Raw genomic sequence first — 22,741 nt, 5'->3', positions numbered from 1 at the left:
GGAGTGGTTTTAAATAAGTTTAGTCAAACTGGCGCAAAACCCTGCAAAGACACGTATCTCAGTTTTAAAAGTAGTTTATATTGATTTCGCTTAAATCACTTCCTTGTCACAAGCTAAATTGTCATAAGCCACTCAAACCTTAATGTGTGTCTGTGCAGGATTTTGGACCCATTGAACTAAATTGTTTTTTAAATGAATTTAAGTTAAACTGGTGCAACGTTCTCATGTAGACAAGCCTTTATCTCGCCAGTGCTATTATTTTGGTACCCAGAAGGAGTACTAAATTAAAAAGAGAAACCACTGCTCTCATTAGGTTATGGCCACTATTGCATAGATTCTGCTCCATAATTACTAGTACATCTCCAGTACAATAACATCCTCTGGGTTTCTCAAAACAAATCCATGAACGGTTCCCTTCCTAATCTAGCTCCATCCCTCACACACTATGGGAGGGAACAGATTTGTACCGTGTTACATGCATAAATATGTAGGCATCTAGGTAGGGAGTAGAACTGAGTGTACAAAATGCTGTTACATGTATTTTGTTGTGGGCACACTTTCATTAAAGACAAAGGCCTGGATCATTGTTTATTCCCCACACTCTCCCAAGGGGGAGGGGTGGACAAAAGGGCCAAGAAAATCTGTGACGTTCAGGTCTATAAGGAGAAGCCACAATGTGCGCAGGGGGCCTGGCTACTGAAATCCACCACCCCCAGGGACCTGCCTGAAAGTGATGAGTGGAGGCAGAGGCCTCCATGCTGCCCCCGGCTCTCTGCCACTGATAGCAGAGCTCCTAAAGGTGCTGACTTCCGCATAACTACAGAACAGAAGCTGCAGAAAGGACATTGCAGGAGTTATACTGCTTGGTTTTCACACTGTGCTGTTATCTGCTCTTTTACTGACTTGCCAGGTTGCTTTAACCTCCAGATAAAAGATTCAGTAAAAGTCAAAGCATGACTCAGACCAAGGACTAAATTATTTGTACGCTACTGTGCAAAGGTCCCTCTTCATCAGGGAATGAAATACAACCCTGATTACCACTTAACAGCAAGAAAATATGGAATGTTAACCATTCCGGTCATGAGAAAAGCATTAAAGAGTGTATTGGAAACATGCAGCCAAAAAGGAGATCAGAGCTGTGATTTGTTATTAAGACATTCACACTAGATGGGAAGCACTAAATAACATTAAGCTGTTAGGCTCTCTTTCTTCACTCTACATGCAGGAAATTACATTTTAAAGTAGTGTATGATCTTTCTAAGTCTTTAAAGGGGTCACGCACTATGAGCATCTGGCATGCTTATGTTGTCATTCAAGACCATGAAGTCATCTTGCAACTTGCACTCCTAATAGAGCCAATAGCGTATAATTTTCCATGTGTCACTTTATTGACTTGCTAATAGAGCAGAGATTAAAGGTAATCTAAGAGAAGACAGACTGTGCATATTTAACAAAATAAAAGGCCTGCTAATTTTAATTTAATTAAATTGGAGTTTGGATAATATGTCATACAGAAAGTCAATGTCGTAAGAATAAATATACTTTTTCAATCTTATGGTGACAACCCATAGATCAATTAAGTGCCAAAAGAACCCCAGACTTATCTAGTGAAATTAATATTGTGAAATCCATCAAAGGCACACATTCAAAGTTAAGGTTGAGGTTCTACCTTCATGCCCCGCTTTACTGAGTTATTGCCGCTCCTATTAATCCTGAGTATAAGAGCATAAGAACATAAGAACGGCCATACTGGATCAGACCAAAAGTCCATCTAGCCCAGTGTCCTGTCTTCTGACAGTGGCCAATGCCAGGTGCCCTAGAGAGAATGAACGGAACAGGTAATCATCAAGTGATCTCTCTCCTGACATCCATCTCCACCCTCTGACAAACACAGGCTAGGCACACCATTCCTGCCCATCCTGCCTAATAGCCATTGATGAACCTAGACTCCATCAATGTATCTATTTCTTTTTTGAACCCTGTTATAGTCTTGGCTTTCGCAACATCCTCTGGCAAGGAGTTCCACAGGTTGACTGTGCGTTGTGTGAAAAAATACTTCCTTTCGTTTGTTTTAAACCTGCTGCCTATTAATTTCATTTGGTGATCCCTAGTTCTTGTGTTATGAGAAGGAGTAAATAACACTTCCTTATTTACTTTCTTTACACCAGTCATGATTTTATAGACTTCTATCATATCCCCCCTTAGTCATCTTTTTTCCAAGCTGAAAAGTCCCAGTCTTATTAATCTCTCCTCATATGCAAATGCTCCATACCCCTAATCATTTTTGTTGCCCTTTTCTGAACCTTTTCCAATTCCAATATTTCTTTTTTGAGATAGGGTGACCACATCTGCACGCAGTATTCAAGATGTGAGCATACCATGGATTTGTATACAGGCAATATGATATTTTCTGTCTTATTATCCATCCCTTTCTTAATGATTCCCAGCATTCTGTTCACTTTTTTGACTGCCACTGCACATTGAGTGGATGTTTTCAGAGAACTATCCATAATGACTCCAAGATCTCTTTCTTGAGTGGTAACAGCTAATTTAGACCCCATCATTTTATACATATAGTTGGGGTTATGTTTTCCAATGTGCATTACTTTGCATTTATCAGCATTGAACTTCATCTGCCATTTTGTTGCTCAGTCACCCAGTTTTGAGAGATCCTTTTGTAGCTCTTTGCAGTCTGCCTGGGACTTAACTATCTTGAGTAGTTTTGTATCATCTGCAAATTTTGCCACCTCACTGTTTACTCCTAAGGTCATCTGGTTTCTGGGGTTAAATGTCTACAACCCATTGCATTAAGGATTGTGTCCCATGTAGTGTGACCAGATGTCCCAATTTTATGGGGACAGTCCCGATATTTGGGGCTTTGTCTTACATAGGTGCCTATTACCCCCCACTCCCTGTCCCGATTTTTCACCCTTGCTATCTGGTCACCCTAGTCCCATGCCACCTTGACTTTCCAGGGCTAGATTCTCTAGCCTGTTTGCACAACTGCAGCCATGACAACTGGAATCTTGTCACATCTTGCTAGCTCAGAATTCTCCCAACCTGGGGAAGTCCTCAGCTGGCTTAGAACTGGCATGGCACCCCCTCCTCTACCTAGTCTTAGGGGACATAAGTGGCAGGAAGAGAGCTGGATCTCTGTTTGTTACCAGCTGGTGTATATTAGAGCAGCCAGGGCCAACAAAATTACAGCCTGAGAATTAGGGAGCCACAGCTGGATGTTTTGCAGCCCTTCTGCTGGGCCCATTGGACACTAGGGTGATCAGATAGCAAGTATGAAAAATCAGGACGGGGCTGGGGGGTAATAGGCGCCTATATAAGAAAAAGCCACAAATATCGGGACTGTCCCTATAAAATCAGGACATCTGGTCACCCTATTGGACACAGTAGTGACCCTGAACTTGCTGTCAGTTCTTGTCACAAATAAACTAACACTACACAGGTAGAGATGTGTCCACTCACTCAGGAGGGCTGGAAAATAGTTCCCTTCCGCCTCTATGTAATACCATTGCCATCTCAGAGGCCACCCTAACTGAAGCATCATATAACCATGGCAACTCTCCAGGGGCAGCATGTTTGAAATGAGTTCCGCTGTTTTCAGTATTGTGCAGTTGTGACTCAGAAGTTACGTGTGATAATGTGCAACAAATATAATGACTTAAGTCCTTTCAAGCAAAATATTTGCCGTTGCAGGTACAGGAGCAACTGGGGAACCTGTTCAGTAAACAGTGTAATTTTTGTGGTAATCACTAGTCCTGCTCCAATTGCAGTCAATGGCCCCTGGCAGCAGGAACAGGCCCCAGAATCTTCCCAAGCCCCTCTTCTGTCCCATGCTTGGAACTGAAATTATCTGCCTGTTTTGGGGGGGATGATCAAAAGTTAACAACATGAATTGCGCAGGGCACTTGATTTTAAAACAGAAACAAGCAAAATCCCCAGTGAAAACCTCCTGACACAAATTTTATGTTATAAATACCTATTGCTAGGGGTGAGCATGGTCACATGCAGAGACATATGCATCTGTGTTCTGCACATGCTGACCTATAAGACACAAAGGATATTGGGTTCAGTCTTGGCTCTAATACACTGGTCAGAATTGGAAACAATGACTATAGTGCTGTCAGCAAATTTCTGGCTCTCCACAAACTAGGAAGTGGTCGCTCCTCATGGGAAGACAGATGAAGAAGTAATTCGAAATCACTAGATGGGTTTTTCTGCAGCTGAAAGTGGACAGGGATTATTCTTTTAAAGAAAGCCATTTTATGTTATTGGGCACATTAGGTGCCTTTTTGATTCCACTTGTGGCTACGTAGGATTAATTTAAGTTAACTAGAATAATGTTTTGTCATGGTAGGTACACAATCTGCATGCGTCATGACTACAGTCTCTAAGAAACTTCTGTTTATAATGAAACGTCTTTGACTAGGCTTTAGTTACTAATCCTTGATGTGAATCAAGCAGAGGGAAAGAGGGAGAGAGAGAGAGAGAGAGAGACTCACAATGAAAACAAAGAGCCTGTATGAGGGTACCGGAGGGACACTTATTACCTTTGGGATTATAAGCATTTTCTCTGGAATTTTTGCTTTCTTTCCTGTTTTTTCTTATAAGCCTTGGTTTGCTGGCTGGAGCGTTCAAATCGCCTGTCCCATCTGGAATGGAACTTTGGTAGGCCACAAGAAAAATGTTAGCAGGGAAAAGATATTAGAGAAGTTACTGAAATTCTAAGAAAAGTCAACCATGTCTGAATTTGATTCCTATTAATATAAGCTCTTTAAAAAGAAGTACTTGAAGTATTCAACATTAAATTAAATACAGGAGCTCCCTGCAACTCCTTGATAAGATTTAGCTTTGCAATAAATGTTAAGATATTGATTGTTTCAGGATATTTGGCTCTCACAATTTTTCTTTGCTAGCAAAAACGAAACTCTCCAACTCTGGGCCAAATCTGGATTTCAGTTACACCAGTGTCAATGTGAAGTAACATGACTGGAGATATACTCTTGCAAGTGATATCAGAATTTGGCTCCTCTCTCACACTGATTTGCTGCTCTTGGGTTCATGTCCTTTAGTTTCAGCAGAAGCCTGTTTATGTTTTAGGTTTCAAACTATGCATGAAGATGTATACAAGTGCAGCAAGTTTTTGAGTTAAAAATTATGCAGCCACAGACCCATGAAATCTCTATAATAGTTTAAGACTCAAATTCTGCTCTGGTTTACACTTAGTGCATCCCCACTGAACTCAGCTCATTGCAGGGGGCTGTATGCTATAGGGCAGAATTTTGTAACAAAGTAAAGAGATTGCAGCCTGTAAAGGGTTACAAGTTCCAGGCTGGTCCCATTGCTGCTTGGGTGGAGTGTAAAAGGAAGGGGAAGCTGGGTCAAAAGGAGAATTAAAGGGTGTCCTTCCTTCTTCCCTACTAGCTGGTTCCAGTGTGGGGAGCCTTTGGGGGATTATTGCCCAGTGTTTTTCAGCTGATCTGCTTTTGGTTTTGTGATTGTTTTGATGATAATTCAGCCTTGAGGAAAGGGCTTTAAAAGGATGGGGGCTTGGAGTTTTCCTTCAGTTCCCTGGTTCATGAAATCACCCACCAGTTTCTACCTTCATTTACTAGAAAAGAGGCATCAAAAGATGCTCAAGTAAAAATCCTTTACTCTGAGCGCCTTGGATTGCTGACGTTTTTGAGAGTTACTGATGTCCTGCAGATGTTAGGATCCAAATAATAAATTACATTAAAACAATATGCCAGAACTGATTGAATTATGTTCTGTGATCCTCATCCTATTCCTTCCACCAGTGTTTAATTGCAGTTTTGGATCTCGCTTTACTTAAAACATTGCTGTTGATGGGATTAGGGTGTTTCTAACAGTCTCATTTGTTTAGGGATGCTTTTGTGGCCACTTCCTCTGGTACATTCCACAAAGAGATGTGGACAAACATGGAGCGGGTTTGGTTTAGCAAAGTGAAAATAAGGGTGGTACAGCTATAGATCCCATTTTATCCAAGCCACTAAATTTAAACTTCCAGGTTTGCCCCAGCTCTGATTCCACAGCCCCTTGAACTAAGGAAGAACTATGCTGTTTCATCAGTTTTTAAGCAGAACTTTTCATTGCCTTCAAGAGGGAGGTTAGCTTAAAACTGGACGGAAGACTCTGGCTCCAAGTCCTGAAGCTGGTAATGCCATTGCTAATTTAGTGAACACATAAGTTGTTACATGTATGATCAGATTTGTTTTCATTGTGATGGCCAAGGTACCATATCATGGTAATAGAAAGATTTCTTCACATTGCTTATGTTTGGCCCTGCCCACTGATCCAGCACCATTCATCCTAAAGTACAGAGACAGACAGTGAGTGCTAAGTAGAGCTGGCTGAAACTCGGAATTTCTGGTTTGCAGGAATTTTCAACTGTTTGAAATTTGGTTTTGTTCCAAGTGTGAATGAAACCTATTTATTTATTTATTTCCTGTGAACCAGAAATTCCAACAAAGGTTTGGTTTGGAAACACCAGCTCCGGAAATGAAATACACTCCATGGACCCTTGCAGCTGCTAAAAGAGCAGCAGTGAAACTGACAAGAATCATGTCAGCTTCACAAGCTGCTGCCAGGACTTCCAAGGTCTGTGGCTTCTGAGACGCCCCACCACAGGGTCTGCCCTAGAGCTTCCAAACTCCTGGGCCAGCTGGCTCTCCAGTCTGCCTGACTCTCAGGGCAGTTCACTCATCAGGCTGTGGGAGTCAGGCAATCAGCTGGCCCAGGGGTTTGGATGTCCTAGGGCTCCTGGCCCGGAGAAGCCCACGTGGTGGGGCAGCCTCTGGGCTTCACGAGAAGCCCATTCCAGGACTTCCATTCTCCCAGCTGCGCTGTAGAGAGAGCCTGGAAGGCTTGAGAGCCCCAACTTGAGCCCCACAATGACTGGGATATGGTGCATTAGGGAGTATTTCTGTGCAAACCACCAGGCATCTTTAGATTTTCTAGCCAGTGGTTCCAAGCCTGGTGGCAGCTGTCACAGGACATCCCAGGCACTCCACTGTTTGTGAGGGGCCTGTTTGGTAGGATGTGCTGAGACTGGGGTCAGTCATCTTTACTTTAGCCTTGCACTTATGGCCAAGTCATGACCGAGTGGAAACAGAACTGTAAAAGGCAGATTGGTTCAATGGAGTAGGAAAGACTGCTGGGGCCGGGGGGGGGGGGTGTGAAGGTGAGAGACAGGGGGCTGCTGGGAGGTGGTTTGATGCACAAAGATGATTGCATAAGGGGGATGGAATAGACACACACATGTGTCTGAATGATAGGTAAGGGCTGGTAACACAAAAGTGATTGGGTGCTATGGGAGGGTCTGACAAAAGAGGTACATGGGGAAAGTCATGGGAAGTGTACCATTTTGGTGGGTTACGGGCATTTGGTAGGGGAGGCTCAGGCCAGACTGGGTCCGTGTGGGGCAGGGGATGGGGAAGGGAATTTGAGCTGATGGTGGTAGAAGGATGTTTCACTGATGGCCAGCCCATGGAGAACGGTCTGGAGGATGGGTCAAAGCAGGATCATGCACTTGGTGCTGAGTGCACGCGTATATGGGAAGAACACAGATTGAGCACAAATACAGATTACACAGCACGGAGGGAAATCTGACTCACCGTTCTCTCTATCCATTGAATGTCTGGAGTCCAGGAGCAGGTGGCGGAGTGCATCATGTTCTGTGGCCTCGGGTACTGACAGTGCTGAGGGGGGATTCCAGTGGGAGAGGAATATGACTCCTTTTCCTTCTCCAGCTCCGAACTAGATAACGGAAATGGCCTTGTAGATGTAGCAGCTGCAACAGGTGAACATGCTGTAAGACTGCAGTGTAATTGTTGCAGGCAGACACTGGTGCACAGAAGCTGACCTGTCTCCTATCACTTAAAGGTTGCCTCGCTTGTGTTGAAAGTCCTGTTAGGCAGGGCAGTACTCAGATCCCAGGATTCTGCAGCCTCCATATTTAGGTGAGTACATGACCCCAGGCAGTGAATGGGGAGATAGGTGGCTAAGTGCCAACTACTTTAGGACTGAAAATTTTGCTAGGCAGCAGCCTGTTTAGGGAGTTTGGCTGTACAGTGCTGAACAATGCCTTTAAAAACAGACCCTGAGTCAATGGAAAGAATCCCATTGGCTACACTGGATCAGATTAAGAATTAAGAAAAAAAAACCAAAATGGCAGTGCTTACAAAACTGCAATGTTATGGCATTTTAAACTTTGGGATAGAAAGTAACATTTCTTGCCAGAGTATTTAAAACAAACTGGAAACTGATCATCTACTAGTTTAAATTATCTGCTTGGAGCTAAACCAGCATGATGTATAATCCCTCCCCTGCTTTTATCCATCTTCAGTTTTTCCTTTGTTCCACCAACCACATGTGCATTAAGTGTAAATTGAACCCCTCTCAGTTGACAAAGAAGATTGTGAAAGAGTTTGGCCCTCATCTTATAGTGCAGCCTCAGTATTACAATTGCTCTTAATAGTACTCTTATTTTGTAGCCTAATTTATTCTGGCTAGAACCCTGTAGGTTCCCCTGCTTGTGGCTTTTCTTCTGCTTAATTTAGCCAACTACCACTCATGACTCCAGATGTTTCTGCTTTTATCCATGAGAACTTTATGTTATGGCTATGCCAAGATTATCATTTCAGGCTCGGCCTCAGGAGAAGTATTTTCAAATTCCCTAAATCAAAAATTTTAAATACAAAGTGCCATGAAATATTAAAATCTAGGTCTTAAAACATTTAACATGCCAGAAATGGGAAACAAACCACAAAACCATATTGCTCAAGGTTCTGGGTTTTCAAACTTGTTGATACATTTGCCTCTGTGTCAGCAATGAGAGCCCAAATTATGCCATTTTCTGATCTTCTGACCTTCAGAGTCTTGTTTCAGACACATTTGCCTTTGGTGGTTCCATTCATCAACAATATATTATTAGGAGCAAATATACAGGCAGATCCAAGATTCATGGGCTGGCAAAAAGTTGAGCACAGTGAGCCAAATTCATTTCTGATATATTTAGCATAAATGGAGTTGTGCCTCCAGTGAGGAATTCAGCATAGTAACCACACAGGTCTTCCTCATCAACTTCCTATTGATGAATTGACGTATACTCGTTCTCCGAGCTTCAGCCAACCTTGTTAGCATACCCATTGTGCAGTCAGAGTCATTAAGGTTAACAACTCTCTATTGTCCATAATCTTATGGGTAAGTGCTAAAAGCCATCAGCCCATGGTGGACTCCACATGTACCCAGAGATATTCAGTGACACAGTAATTTTCACAGTAACAACTTCATAATATGACCCAGAATTCATTGGCTGTACAGACAGAGTTCCCAAATCATCATCACCACATACAGTCAACCTCAGTCTAATTGCTACCCTCAGTTACACCTGTGCCACCCCATTGGGAGCGATGCAGGTTTAATGAATATTAATGAAGGCAGAATTTGGCCCATCAAGTTATGATAACAATTAAAACGTTTGCAAAGCATTTCAGAGTTTAAATTACTACTAGCATTAGGAAGTATTACGGGTGTAACTGTCTGTTTCCCTCATCCACAGGCTGTTATTGCTGGTGTACTTATTCTTTCGGCTGACAGAGGACAAACACAAAGATCACTTGTAAGCTTATGTCATTATTCAATATGGTGTCTAAATACAGCAGAGAAGTCAGGGGAACTGCAGAGTTAATCCAGATGATATATTCAAGAGGAAAAAGCATATTTTGCTACTAAAATTGTGGATCAAATACACTATACAGGGCTTAAAGCGAACAAGCTTTAAACGTTCTACCAGCTTGGTGATTCTACTAGTTCCAGAGTTACTTCCTGTCTTTAAAATGGGGATTTTTGTTAGTGTTCAAGTTTGGAAGTTAAGGCCGCCCACTGCAATTTATGTCTTTCTGTGATACATGACAAATGCAGAAATAAAATACATCTGCTCTAATTTGTTCTAGTGTTTTTAGCAAAATTTGGTTTCCCTACATTCATCTTCCCTGTAGAGAATCCACATCATTTTTTATAGCAAGTGGCATATATGATATTGATTTTGCTTATTCCCCCCTCCAGTATGTTTCTTGTTCTGGTCACATTAGGGTTTAGAATAGAAAAGAAGTGAAGTAATAGGAAATCTCCCACTCTCTTTAGTCAAAGGTTTTTAATAGATTTTTTTCTCTCATTAGTCAGAAGAGTAATAGTATGTTTCTGTCTCAATTTCAGTGGGAAGCTAGCTTCACCTTTGGCATATTGAGCATCATGGGCTCCCCAATTCAATTTGCTGTTGCAATTGTCTCCATCCTGCTTGGTCCATATTGCTACTATTCATTTGCTGGGATTGCAGGGACCAACTATCTCGGTTATGCAGTTTTGTTCCCTTTTCCCTACAAGGAATTTATGTCTCTTTGCAAGGACCCATTGCACTACGAGTGGTACCATCTGGTTCTACAAATACTAGACCTTTGCTCAAGTTTTGTCATGTTTTGTGGTTCTTTGGCTATTGTGATCAAGCTCACTGCAAGACTGTTCCAATTTGGACATTTAAATGTGAGTATCAATCATTATGGGGAAAGCGGATTACGGCCAATAACACAGTAGCTATGACTACCAACTTCCCTTTACTTAGTGGCATGTCAGACCTGCTCAAGGTTAGGCCAGATCCTGAACTCACTCTCACCAGATTTACACTTCAATAACTCAACTGAAGAAAACAGAACTATTCCAGATTTACGCCCATTCAAATGAGATAAATAAGTGGCCCTGTGTATCCTTTGTGCCCTAATACTATTTCAGCTAAATGGGATATTTCTTTAGCATCTGCAACAAGGGCTTGTGATATTAGGACCTGATTCAACACCCCCTGAAATCAAGTGGAACCTTTTCTTTGACTTCAGTGGAGTCAAACCCTTGGAGTAGAAGCTCTTGAATTCGCTCCTCCTTTATGACTATGAAATTCTGACTGGTTACAGTGTGAGGTATAGGTAAAAGCTATGCAGGCACAGACATGTTACCTGGACAGCAAGGCCAGGTGTCAAAATAACCATCATTAAAGGTGTGACATCCCTACTTTGTGTGCAGATTTATCAGGCACTGTCTCTGAAAAAGCATGGACGACTCAAGGCTAACGTACAGGTAGCACTAGGAGTCAAGGCCAAATTTCTTGGCAGTTAGGAGCTGTCAAGCTGAATCCCCACTCTGTCACTCCGAGTGCAGAAAGTGGGGGCCTGCAAGGATTCTAAAAATTAATACTTGCCACTCCAGGCTTGTATTGAACGCCCAAGGTTACAGCTGGTGGGTTAGAGAGCCTGCCTGCAACTGCAGCTGGGTGTGTCCCTACCTGTGTGAATGCTGGTGAAAGTGCAGGCTGGAGGGCTTTGCAGCTTGTCATAGCAGTACAGTGTGAAAGGGAGCCCAGGCTGGGAGGAACCTGTCACAGCATGGACCTCACCTTCTTATTTGGCACTGTTGGCACTTATTGAATAATGAATCATGTCACATCAATGGCCATTAAAGGGCTACAAGCCTAATGAAAAGGTTGCAAGTCATGAGCCTAGTTTAAAGTGAGGTTGAAAAGACCAAAGAGCTTGCAATCCACAGCACTGGACATCTCTTGTATTTGTATTTCCCATGAGCTTTATTGATATTGTTCATAATTTTCCTGTCTTCCGTGGTATTTTTCAGAAGACATGAACTGACCTTTTGTTATTTTTATGGTTACTACTTCTCCTCCAATATATATTTCCCCAGATGGATGTTCCTGCATTCTGTTGACCACTTCCTGTTCTGTTGACCACTGTTAACCACTTCCTATTCTTCATTGAGAGTTCAGTCCTGTTGATACTGAACATTATGGCCCTGATCCAGAACTCAGTTAAGCACATGCTTTGAGTTAAGCACATGAATGGTCCCACTGAAGACAATAGGACTACCCACGGATTTAGGTGCTTTGCTGGGCCAGGGCTTGGGTGCTCAGCACTTTGCACAATCAAGCCCTGATTATTTAAAAGTTTTCTCCTACAAGCAGTACAGTCAGTACCCTGCCTGCAGACCAGCCTCCAGCTGAACACCTAATTGATCCATCAGTCATGAGACGCTTTTAAAACCCATCCTTCCCTGCCTCATTGCTGAGTCCACCCTCAACAAAGATTTATGTGCACCTTAGCTGTGGATGAGACTGCAAAAGAAATTTGGAAGATTTGATACAGAGCTAATACAACAAGCTTGATTAAGACAATACAATACTCTCCCTTCATATTTGTACCTTATTCCGTACTGCACTAGTTCATTTCCAGCATGTGAGCATGGCACCCAGGCACATAGGAGCAATTCAAAAGTAAAACCTAAAAGAGCAGTGGGGAAATGTGCCAGCCTGACAATGGGGTTTCATTTAATAAGTATAGTTCTGAGTGTGGAAATCAAATCTGAAACAGTGACAGACAGCATTGTCTGCATTCTTGGAGCAGCACTAAACTAGCAGAAAGAAAAGAAGTGAGACACTGGCCCAGACATGCTCCAGCTGGCTGCAACTATATCTTCCCTCCTCCATGAAATGTAACCATTCAGCTTGTTTTCATTTCATTATTGGAGGGTATTTTTGCAACCTGCCAGGAGGAAAAAAAAAAAGGAAAAACATTCTTTTAAACGCTTTGGTATTTTTTTTAAATGAACCTGTGGTTATTCACGTAATTTGTACTCCTTTTACATTGAGCAACATACAATTAAATAGCCATCTACAACATCCACAGAATCAGCTACAGCTGCCACCAGGTAGCTGTACATTTTACACTCTTTTTTGCCAAACTTTCCAGTTCTCTTCTATGAATTCCCATGTGCATGCGGGAGAACAGCCCCTCTTTACTATCATTATATTTTGGCACCTGCTAGTCAGGAAACAACTGGCTAGCAATGTAAATAGGCATTTAATGAATTCATCTAAGGCAGGGATTGGCAACCTTTGGCACGCGGCCCGTCAGGGAAAGCCGCTGTCGGGCTGGGCCAGTTTGTTTACCTGCAGCGTCAGCGGGTTCGGCCGATCGCAGCTTCCACTGGCCGCGGTTCGCCATTCCAGGCCAATGGGCGCTGCAGGAAGGGCGGCCAGCACATCCCTCGGCAACCCTAACGCTGCAGGTAAACAAACCGTCCCAGCCCGCCAGCGGCTTTCCTTGGCAGGCCGCATGCCAAAGGTTGCCAATCCCTGATCTAAGGCCTGATCCTGCAGACTTTTGCTCCTGGGTGCAGTTCCATATCAACTGGAGGCTCAGGCTTTCACTTTGTTCCCTGCCTGAGGGGCGAGCCTTCAAAGAACAGAGTTCATCAGTTTTCATTTTACAAATATTCATATTCAAAATATGCTACTGTGCAGAGCTACTCGCTCTCTGCCCTCACCTTGCAGAGCTGGTGGAATTCCTGCTTTGGTCCTGCTTTGAGCAGGGGATTGGACTAGATGACCTCCTGAGGTCTCTTCCAACCCTGATATTCTATGATTCTATGATTCTATGAATTCTACCTTGGTCAAAAATTGAAAAGCTTTGCTGAATTCAGATCAAACTGAAATTTCAGGAAGAAATAAAATTCACAGCCACCTAAAGGCAGTGACTATATAGAGTCCCACAGAACATGAAAGCCTCATTCAGTTCTCACTATACTCCTTGGGCAAAATTCTCTTCTCAGTTTATACCTATGCAATCCAACTGAAGTCAATGGGCCAAAATTCTGTCTTAGCTATGTGGCAACCCTGCTTGAAGTCAATGAAGTTGAGAGAGCTGGTCCTAGGAATATGTAGCAAGTGCAGTTACATGTGACCCATTACCCATGCTACCTCTTTGTTAGCCAAACTGATGGGGTGCAGCTTGGTGGCTATAAAAAAAACGTACTTTAAATAGGGAGCTGATATATAGCGTAACAACTCTGGGAACCACATGAAGGGGCTGGTTTTCATCAGTGGAGACACCTGGTGATGGGAGAGGACAATGGAAGAAATTGGAGTCCCAAAGCATCTGCATATCACTTTAAAACAGGGTGGACAAAAAAAAAATTTAAATCAAGGTTTTTTTAATTTAAATGGGATGTTTTTATTTTGTCATTTAATTTATAATAAATTTTTCTCTTTAAAATAAATCCATTTAATATGAAATCTGAATTTAATATAAAATATGTTAAGGCCTAAATGTATTATAATCTCTTAACACATTTAAATAAAAAATAAATAAACTGAATCCATGAGCCTCAATCTAAAGCTTTGAGTTAAAGGCTGCTTTTCTATATAAAGAAAGAACCAGGGGAAAAACATTTAACTTTTGAGGTCAAGCATAATAAATATGGCACAATAAGTCATGTACTTTATTGAGGGCTTGTTTTGTTTAATAAAAATGAATTTTATATGCTGTTTGTGTGTGTTTAATTAAATTCCACTGGCCATCCTAATGCAGCTTGACACAAATCATAAACAAAAAGTTAATTATCTAGTAAATAAGCAATATATCATTCACTGTTTTCTAACATGCTAAAAATGTACAATTAATTAATAAGAATTTGAAAATATTAAGCTATATAATTACTTGTATAAATGTCTGTAGTTATAGCACACTCTCCTAGGTAGCAAAAATCTGTACCAAATGTCATGTAAAGGCTCTATTTAGTTATAAAACAATATGTTTTAATGGTTATATCAACCAACAAAATCAAATGGCCATTCTTTGGCAGAAATAAAGGCGTGAGCGAGAAATTTGCATCTTGGCAAAGAAGCAGCTGGAGGTTCCCATCCCCACAAACTTTCTGTCTCCTGAACCCCAAGTGGAGATGATTCTCAAAAAAGAGGAAAAAATATCAGAATGGGGGACAGACCTCCCAAGTTCTCTCTCCCTCCACCTCTACTCACAACATTGACAACAGCAGCAGAACAAAGGAAACAGCGCTGGACTAAGGGAGGGATTGTGACTGAACGATTCAGCCCATAGGACTGCTAGAATATGTGATGAGAGATGTTTGCTTTGAATTCACTTAGCTTGTTAAGTTAGTCTTTTACTTTTTATTTACTTGTAATCAATTATGACTTTTATGCCTCATTACTTGTAGTCACTTAAAATCTATCTTTCTGCAGTTAATAAACTTGTTTTATTGTTTTATCTAAACAGTGTGCTTGGACTGAAGTGTTTGGGAAACTCCATTTGAAATAACAGATTTGTGCATACTATTTTCCATTAATATAGTGATGGACTTAAATGAGCTTTTATTGTCCGGGAGAGGACTGGGCAGTACAAGACACACATTTCTGAGAGAAAGTCTGGAACTGGGAGCTTCCTGATTTTGCCCTGCAGTGTAATTCAAGAATGGTTGGCCATAGCACTCATAGCATATAGCTAGGAGTTATTTACATTCTGGAGGCTGTGTGTGCGCAGACCAGAAGTGGTTGCTGCCATAGCAAAGCAGTGTAAAAGGCCCCCCATGTTGGAGAATTGAGGGGACACAGCTGTTCAGCAGTCCAGATTGTACCCTGTGTAATGCCACAGTGAGTCCTCCACGATGCCTAGAGAGGTTGAGGGGGAAGCAGCCAATCAGAGAGAGGCTGCAGGGAGCAGCCAATCAGAGCCCAGCAGCTGCATATAAAAGGAGCTCCTGGAGAGTGCAGTTGCAGGCTGGAGTAAGGAAGGTGAGCAAGAAAAACCTCAGCCCTGAGATAAGGGTGAAGGCACTGGGGTGACAGGGAAGTGGTCAAAGGAAATGCAGACAGTATTAATGGGATGCAGCAGGAAGCTGCTACTTATAAGTTCTCTGGGTCTGGACACAGAGTAGTGGGTGGGCCTGGGTTGCCCCCCAGCAACCAGGGAAGTGGCTTAAGCCCTGAAAAGGGAAGTAGCCCACAGCCACAGAGCTGAAGCCACAGAGCTGAAGTCCCAGAGACAGGGTCAACATTTGTGGGACTTTTGATACCACTCCGGAAGGGGGTTGAACTATAAAGAGTGCCCAACTGGAGAGCTGAGGCAACAGGCGAAAAGCTCCCAGGGAGGAAGCCCTGGGGGTAACGCTCCATACCACAGCAGGGACAATTTGAGAGGCAGGTCAGCCCAGGGTACTGTGAGAGAGTCCTGTTGGACTTGCACCCCAGGAGGGGTTTGTTTTGTTTGTGAACATGGACGGTATGTGACTCAACTGGAGGGCTGTCACTGAAATTCTCCTAAGTTTAACTGCCAGCAGGGGTCACCACAAGCAGCACAATGCAGAGGGAGTGCAGCTGTAGACACACCTGGGCAACAGGTGCACTCATGTGAGGTGAGTGGCCCTGTCACAAAGCTGTTGGTTTTTGTTTTTTTTTTAAATGTGCCTTCTGGTTTTGGAGCCTTTTAGGTTATACTTGGGTCACATTTTCATGCTCTAATTACCAAACCTGAGGGCTAGATATTTTATTTTTTCAATAGAAGTTGAGTCTCCTGTAATAACCTGACTCAAGGAGCTGAGGCTTTAAGTAAAATATCACGTCATGAGCCTGGCCTTAAAATCAAAAGAGTTGGCAAGACTGCTGGGGTTTTATAAAATCAGGGGAGAATCCAACAGCCTCCCGTTGTGCTGTGGGGATACAAAGGGATTTTGTGCAAAAGGCTCTTTGGTAATATTGTTAATCAAATTTGGGTTTACCTGTACTACAATAGGTATGTGTCGAAAGTATCAGATGCCTTGTCTCTGTGCCGTGCATTGGGTGATGGAGTGTGACTGCATGGAGCTGGTAATCTGACATATACTTAAACATAGCTACAACTCTTTCAGTGATACTTCATATTTCATTTGATAAATTGCGAAAAGTGTTTGAAATAGTAAATTTCATTTTATTTATCTGCCTTCTAGGGACATAAGCATATAGGGTAAACCAGAATCTTCGCTAATCTTGAAACATTTCTACACACTTATTGGAATGCTATTGTCATAATATTAGTCATTGGTAAAGCATGTTTTGATTAACGTGGGGGTACACAGTGAACTTGTTCTCCTTCAAAATGTTGTTTTTAATCAGGTAAATAATTGGTTGTGCAGTTCTAGATTTGAAAGTTTTAAGCATTAACCAAGATTATCAAGGGTTTGTACAATAGCTGACAGCTACATCTGGAGTAATATTGTCTAGTAAGTAGTAATTATTTACCCTTGCATGAGCTTTATCCTGCTTAGTCTTTCACTTTGGCATAAACCACAGGAGCCCTCACTTCTGCTAAGCAATGCTGACAGTATAAAGTTGGTCAGTTCAAAGAGAAAAGGTCTCCTATGGCTTCCACTCAAACACTTTCACAAGCCACAGCAATGGCATTTGTCTGTAACTTGGGAAAGAAGGCAGCCAGACACATAGGCATTCTGTAGAAGATGAAAGAACATATCGGTGTGACTGCACCCTATCCACTTAGGTGCAAAGCTGGTATATTGGGAAACCTGAATTCATTTTAGAGCTGGCTGAATAATGGGGAAATGTGAAAAATTATTTTGAAGTTGTTTCCATTTCTCAGCGTTCAGCTGGACCCATTTTTGTCTAATTTTTTAATCAAAAGAATTTTTAAATACTTCTCAATTTGTGTTTTCCTATTGAAAACTTTTTTTTCAATAAAGGGGGGAAATAACTGTTTAAAGAATGATTTTGATAAGTTCCACAATTTCAGAGAAACACTTAAGAATCTGCTTAAAGTTAAGCCCATGAGTAGTCCCATTAACATTAATGAGACTGTTCACATGCTTAACTTTCAGCACTTGCTTAAGTGTTTTGCTGGATGGGGCTCCGGTACTCAGCCTCTTACAGGATGAACCCCAGCTGTTACCAGGATTAGCCAGCTCAGTATACATAAATCCCAGCAGCCTGCATGGCATCACCTACACACAGATCATGGTAAGTACAAATTCTAGATTACTTCATGAGGATCATAATGTTCTGTGCTCCAACATAGCTAAAGCACAGTGGGATCCATGGTGCTGATCCAGAGGCCAATGACATCAATAGGAGACTTTGTAATTGGTTTGTGGATCAGGTCCCATGTGAACAGAAGCGGCTTTAATCCTGGGCATAGGGGACCAGTTAGGGACAACAAAGCCTTATGTTAGCATTAAGTTATCAACATTTATTTTGTGTATTGCATCCTGCTGCGCGGTAGCCTCTGGTACACCCAGAGAAAGCCATGAATGGGATGGTTGCCTCAGAGGTATAGTAGCACACGTATTGTGAAGCATGCATTGAAACTAGGGTGACCATATTTCCCAAAGGGAAGATGGGACACTGCGTGAGGCTAGCCCGAGCCCTTCCTCCCCCACCCCTCGGTGTGGGGCTGTCCTGAGCCCAGGGGTGCTGGACCAGTTTGTATACTGAGGGTGCTGAGAACCATTGAACCAAACTGTAAACCCTGTATATAATGGAAACCACATCAAACCACAACTACCCCAGTGCCCGTAGTTCCAACACCTATGCATGAACTGCTCACCCGAGCACCCCTCAAGGCTGGCCTGAGATGCTTGCCTGAGCCCTGCCCCCACTCCTCGGGTGGGGCTACTGTCATTGCTTGCCCGAGCCCTGCCATCCCCCTGCAGAGGGCTGGCATCGCTTCTCACCCCGCACATTCCTCCACACCCCACTTTTGCCAAAAAAGGTCAGGACCCAGACAGGGCTCAAAAAAGGGACTGTCCCAGCCAAAACAGGATGTATGGTCACCCTAATTGAAACCTCCAAACAGGATGCCACATTAGCACCCACTTATGGTGATCACTTCAGGGAGCGCTCTGCATTACGGTGCAAATAATGAATATCGGGTATCCTCTTCAGAGCCCTTACCAAGGGAAAAAGCAATTCTGAAATCAAATCATTGGTAGTAACAGCCGTTTGGCTTCAGCTATAAAAACTATATTTCATCAGTTGTTAAGGCACCTCTAGAATGCTAGGCACTAACCCACAACATCTGAGTGAACAGAGATTTGCCATGTGCTTCCTGTTTGATTGGATGGGAGCTGAGTGGATTAATTCTTGCACACCATTTAGATGTAGAAGCTCCCATTCTTCCCCCTACCCCCAGTTTCATCCCATCTAAAGACTTCTCAGCAATCCTTATGAAAAAGGGAGTTGGGGTATCTCGTTTAAGCAATCTGAGCATATACTGATCTGTTGCAAGATATTTGGCTACAGGTGACAGCTGATTTATTGAGATTGGGAATATTTTGTATGCCAGCCAAGGAGAGGGAATAAGTGAGGGGGTGGAAAGGCAGGGGCAAGAGACCTACCTAAAACAGTCTTGATCTAGAGAGAAAATAAAAGCCCTTATTCAGCAAAGTACTTAAACATGTGCCTAACTTTAAGCAGACATGTAATCCCCATCCCACTGAACCTAATGCAGCTTTACACAAGGACTGAATGTTGCTTGGTGTTTTTGTATGAAACAATAAGGATTCATTAGGAGCTGGGTGGATCTGAATTACAGCTATGCAATAAACTTGTATTTTTCATCACTGGGCTATTTCCCCTCCTCCTCCAGCTGTCAACCACATGTTAGAAGTACAGTTTAAGTTAAATATGCAGGTCAGCCCTTCTAAGGATCATAGACGGTTAAGGATGAAGATCAAAGCTTCCAGTGTTTTGAAGTGACAGACCGTGTCTGTTGCCTGCCCATACCCGCTCACCTCTCCCATTCAGGTTAGTCTCCACCGAGAGTAAAATTGTGCTTTTTGATAGCACTGAGAACCACAGTCTACTTGGCAAAATTATTCTTTTGCCCAGCAAAACACCTTCGTTTACAAATCTATAGTTTCAAAGTTTTATTTCATTTTCTTCTTCAATTATTTAAGTACCTTTTATGACATGCATCTCCTTTTTGTGAAAGCACTAATGTTCCTTTCAGTGCCTTTTCTGCTAACTGCACTCTTGAAATAATCAGATTCACCTGCTAAAATTTGAATATATTGAGAGTTTTTCATCCAGTTTTAGCAACTATTTGTGAGGCATTCCAAAAAATAAACACAATATACAAACACAGGCCTCTATCCTGCAAACCCTGGCTCCATGTAGGTCCAGGTGTCCATCTGCAGAGAGCAGTTTGCTGGAGGCCTGATACTGCAGTCTTCACTCAGAAAAAAACTCCCACTGAAATCAATGCACCATTGCTGTCCCCAGTTCTGCTCCCTCAGGGGTAGCAGTGGTGAAAGCACTGGTGTAAACCAAGCCATCTAGACCTATTCTGACTAGGATAGTTAAACCCTGGCAGCTTGTCTACCCCAGCACCATCATTGCTACCATTGATAGAGCTGCACCAGTAATGGCAACAGTGGGAAATCTTTTGAAAGAAGTCTAGTGTAGGCAGGACCTATGTACCTCAAATCTGTCCTCTAGGCACAAGGGGCTTATTCTGTTCCCATGATCATTTATTTATTTGCCTCTCTGCTGAGAGTGGCAACAAGGGTGGCAATTAGAATCATTTGCAATGGGGCGGGGGGTTAGGATTGTAATGTGAGGAGCTATAAATGAGGACCTGAACTGAGCCCACCAACTCCTCTCACAGATGGAGGGCTTTAATTCTGATAATACATCCCATAAACAAATGTAGCCAAATCATCTTTACACTGAAAAATGTGAAGGAAGCTGTGGTTTCCAAAGTATGCAGGGCTGACAAATTTTACGGAAGACTTGAAAATGTGGAGTCTACAAACTACCAATTAAGTAAGGGGCACATTTTCTCGTACATACAAATATAATTATGCTTTGTGCAAAGAAAGGTTATTCAAGTTCACATTTCCCAAACATTTTTTAAAACATCCATCATCCTCTTGATCTTCTTACCTAGACATTTCCACTTTACTGATCTCCCTGCTGAAATGTCTGGTTTCACAGCAACCTCTTCTCAAGTTACTATTCAAGTGCAATCATTTATGTTTGACCTACATTAGCAAATGCTGGACATTAATCCTACCAGGCAGGTACTAATAACACTGAAGAAAACAACATCATTAAAGTCCCCTCTCAACCTTTCCCTCCTCAGGACACCTGCTAATGATTTATTATTGACAAACTATTTCCTGCTTTGTTTTAACATGAGACTTTACTACAAATGCTAGTCAGTAGTAAGAGTCACCTCACCTCTCATCTTTTGCCTGCAAGGCAATTTAGTTTAAAGTCAAACCACATGAAACGAGACAATGTTTGTCTGCATTTACAACTAGACAAAAATTGCCATCTGATATAACAAAAAGGCAATTTTTGTAGCTGGCACTGGGGGGTGGTAAGTTTAATAGGCCAAGCAGGCTAAGCCTCCCCTGGTGGAGCTGCAGCCGCCGGTTGCAGGGTTTGAATGGGAAGTTTTTGCTTATTGTTAGGGCTGTCGATTAATCACAGTTAACTCATGCGATTAACTCAAAAAAAATAATCTTGATTAATCGCACTGTTAAACAATAGAAGACCAATTGAAATGTATTAAATATTTTTGGATGTTTTTCTACATTTTAAAATATATTGATTTCTATTACAACACAGAATACAAAGTGTACAGTACTCACTTTTTATTTTTATTACAAATATTTGCACTGTAAAAATGATAAAAGATAGAGATTGCACTACAGTACTTGTATGAGGTGAATTGAAAAATACTATCATGAAAGTGCAACTTACAAATGTAGATTTTTATTTTTTTTGGTTACATAACTGCACTCAAAAACAAAAAAATGTAAAACTTTAGAGCCTACAAGTCCACTCAGTCTTACTACTTGTTCAGCCAGTCATTAAGACAAACAAGTTTGTTTACATTTACGGGAGATACTGCTGCCTGCTTCCTATTTACAATGTCACCTGAAAGTGAGAACAGGTGTTCACATGGCACTTTTGTAGCCAGCGTTGCAAGGTATTTATATGCCAGATATGCTAAACATTCTTGTGTCCCTTCATATTTTGGCCACCATTCCAGGGGGCATGCTTCCATGCTGATGATGCTCCTTAAAAAAAACTGTGTTAATTAAATTTGTGACTGAACTCCTTGGGGGAGAATTGTATGTCTCCTGTTCTGTTTTACCCGCATTCTGCCATATATTTAATGTTATAGCAGTCTCAGATGACCTAGCACATGTTCGTTTTAAGAACACTTTCACAGCAGATTTGACAAAACGCAAAGACGGTACCAATGTGAGATTTCTGAAAATAGCTACGGCACTCGACCCAAGGTTTAAGAATCGGAAGTGCCATCCAAAATCTGACAGGGACAAGGTGTGGAGCATGCTTTCAGAAGTCTTAGAGCAACACTCCAATGTGGAAATTACAAAACCCAAACCACCAAAAAAGAAAATCAACCTTCTGCCAGTGACATCTGACTCAACTGATGAAAATGAACATGCGTTGGTCCACTCTGCTTTGGATTGTTATCAAGCAGAACCCATCATCAGCATGGACGCATGTCCTCTGGAATGGTGGTTGAAGCATGAAGGGGCATTTGAATGTTTAGCATATCTGGTACATAAATACCTTGCAACGCTGGCTCCAAAATGCCATGCGAATGCCTGTTCTCACTTCCAGGTGACATTGTAAACAAGAAGTGGGCAGCATTATCTCCTGCAAATTGTAACCAAACTTGTTTGAGCGATTGGCTGAAGTCGGACTGAGTGGACTTGTAGGCGCTAAAGCTTTACATTGTTTTATTTTTGAATGCAGGTTTTTTTTGTACATAATTCTACATTTGTAAGTTCAACATTCATGATAAAGCAAGTGCACTACAGTACTTGTATTAGG

General features: G+C 42.1%; 1 protein-coding gene across 1 annotated transcript; it reads left to right on the top strand.

Annotated features, from left to right (window-relative positions):
* The first annotated feature begins 4,515 nt into the window (after positions 1-4,515).
* TMEM212 (transmembrane protein 212) lies at positions 4,516-10,623 on the top strand. Its single transcript, XM_074963239.1, has 3 exons — positions 4,516-4,680; positions 9,593-9,652; positions 10,249-10,623. The coding sequence occupies exons 1-3, from the start codon at positions 4,516-4,518 to the stop codon at positions 10,621-10,623; spliced, it is 600 nt and encodes a 199-aa protein (XP_074819340.1).
* Positions 10,624-22,741: the final 12,118 nt, after the last annotated feature.

The sequence above is a fragment of the Natator depressus genome, chromosome 9 (genome assembly GCF_965152275.1).
Source record: "Natator depressus isolate rNatDep1 chromosome 9, rNatDep2.hap1, whole genome shotgun sequence".
In the NCBI taxonomy this organism is placed as follows: Eukaryota; Metazoa; Chordata; order Testudines; family Cheloniidae; genus Natator; species Natator depressus.
This window is presented reverse-complemented; position numbering and strand designations above follow the sequence as displayed.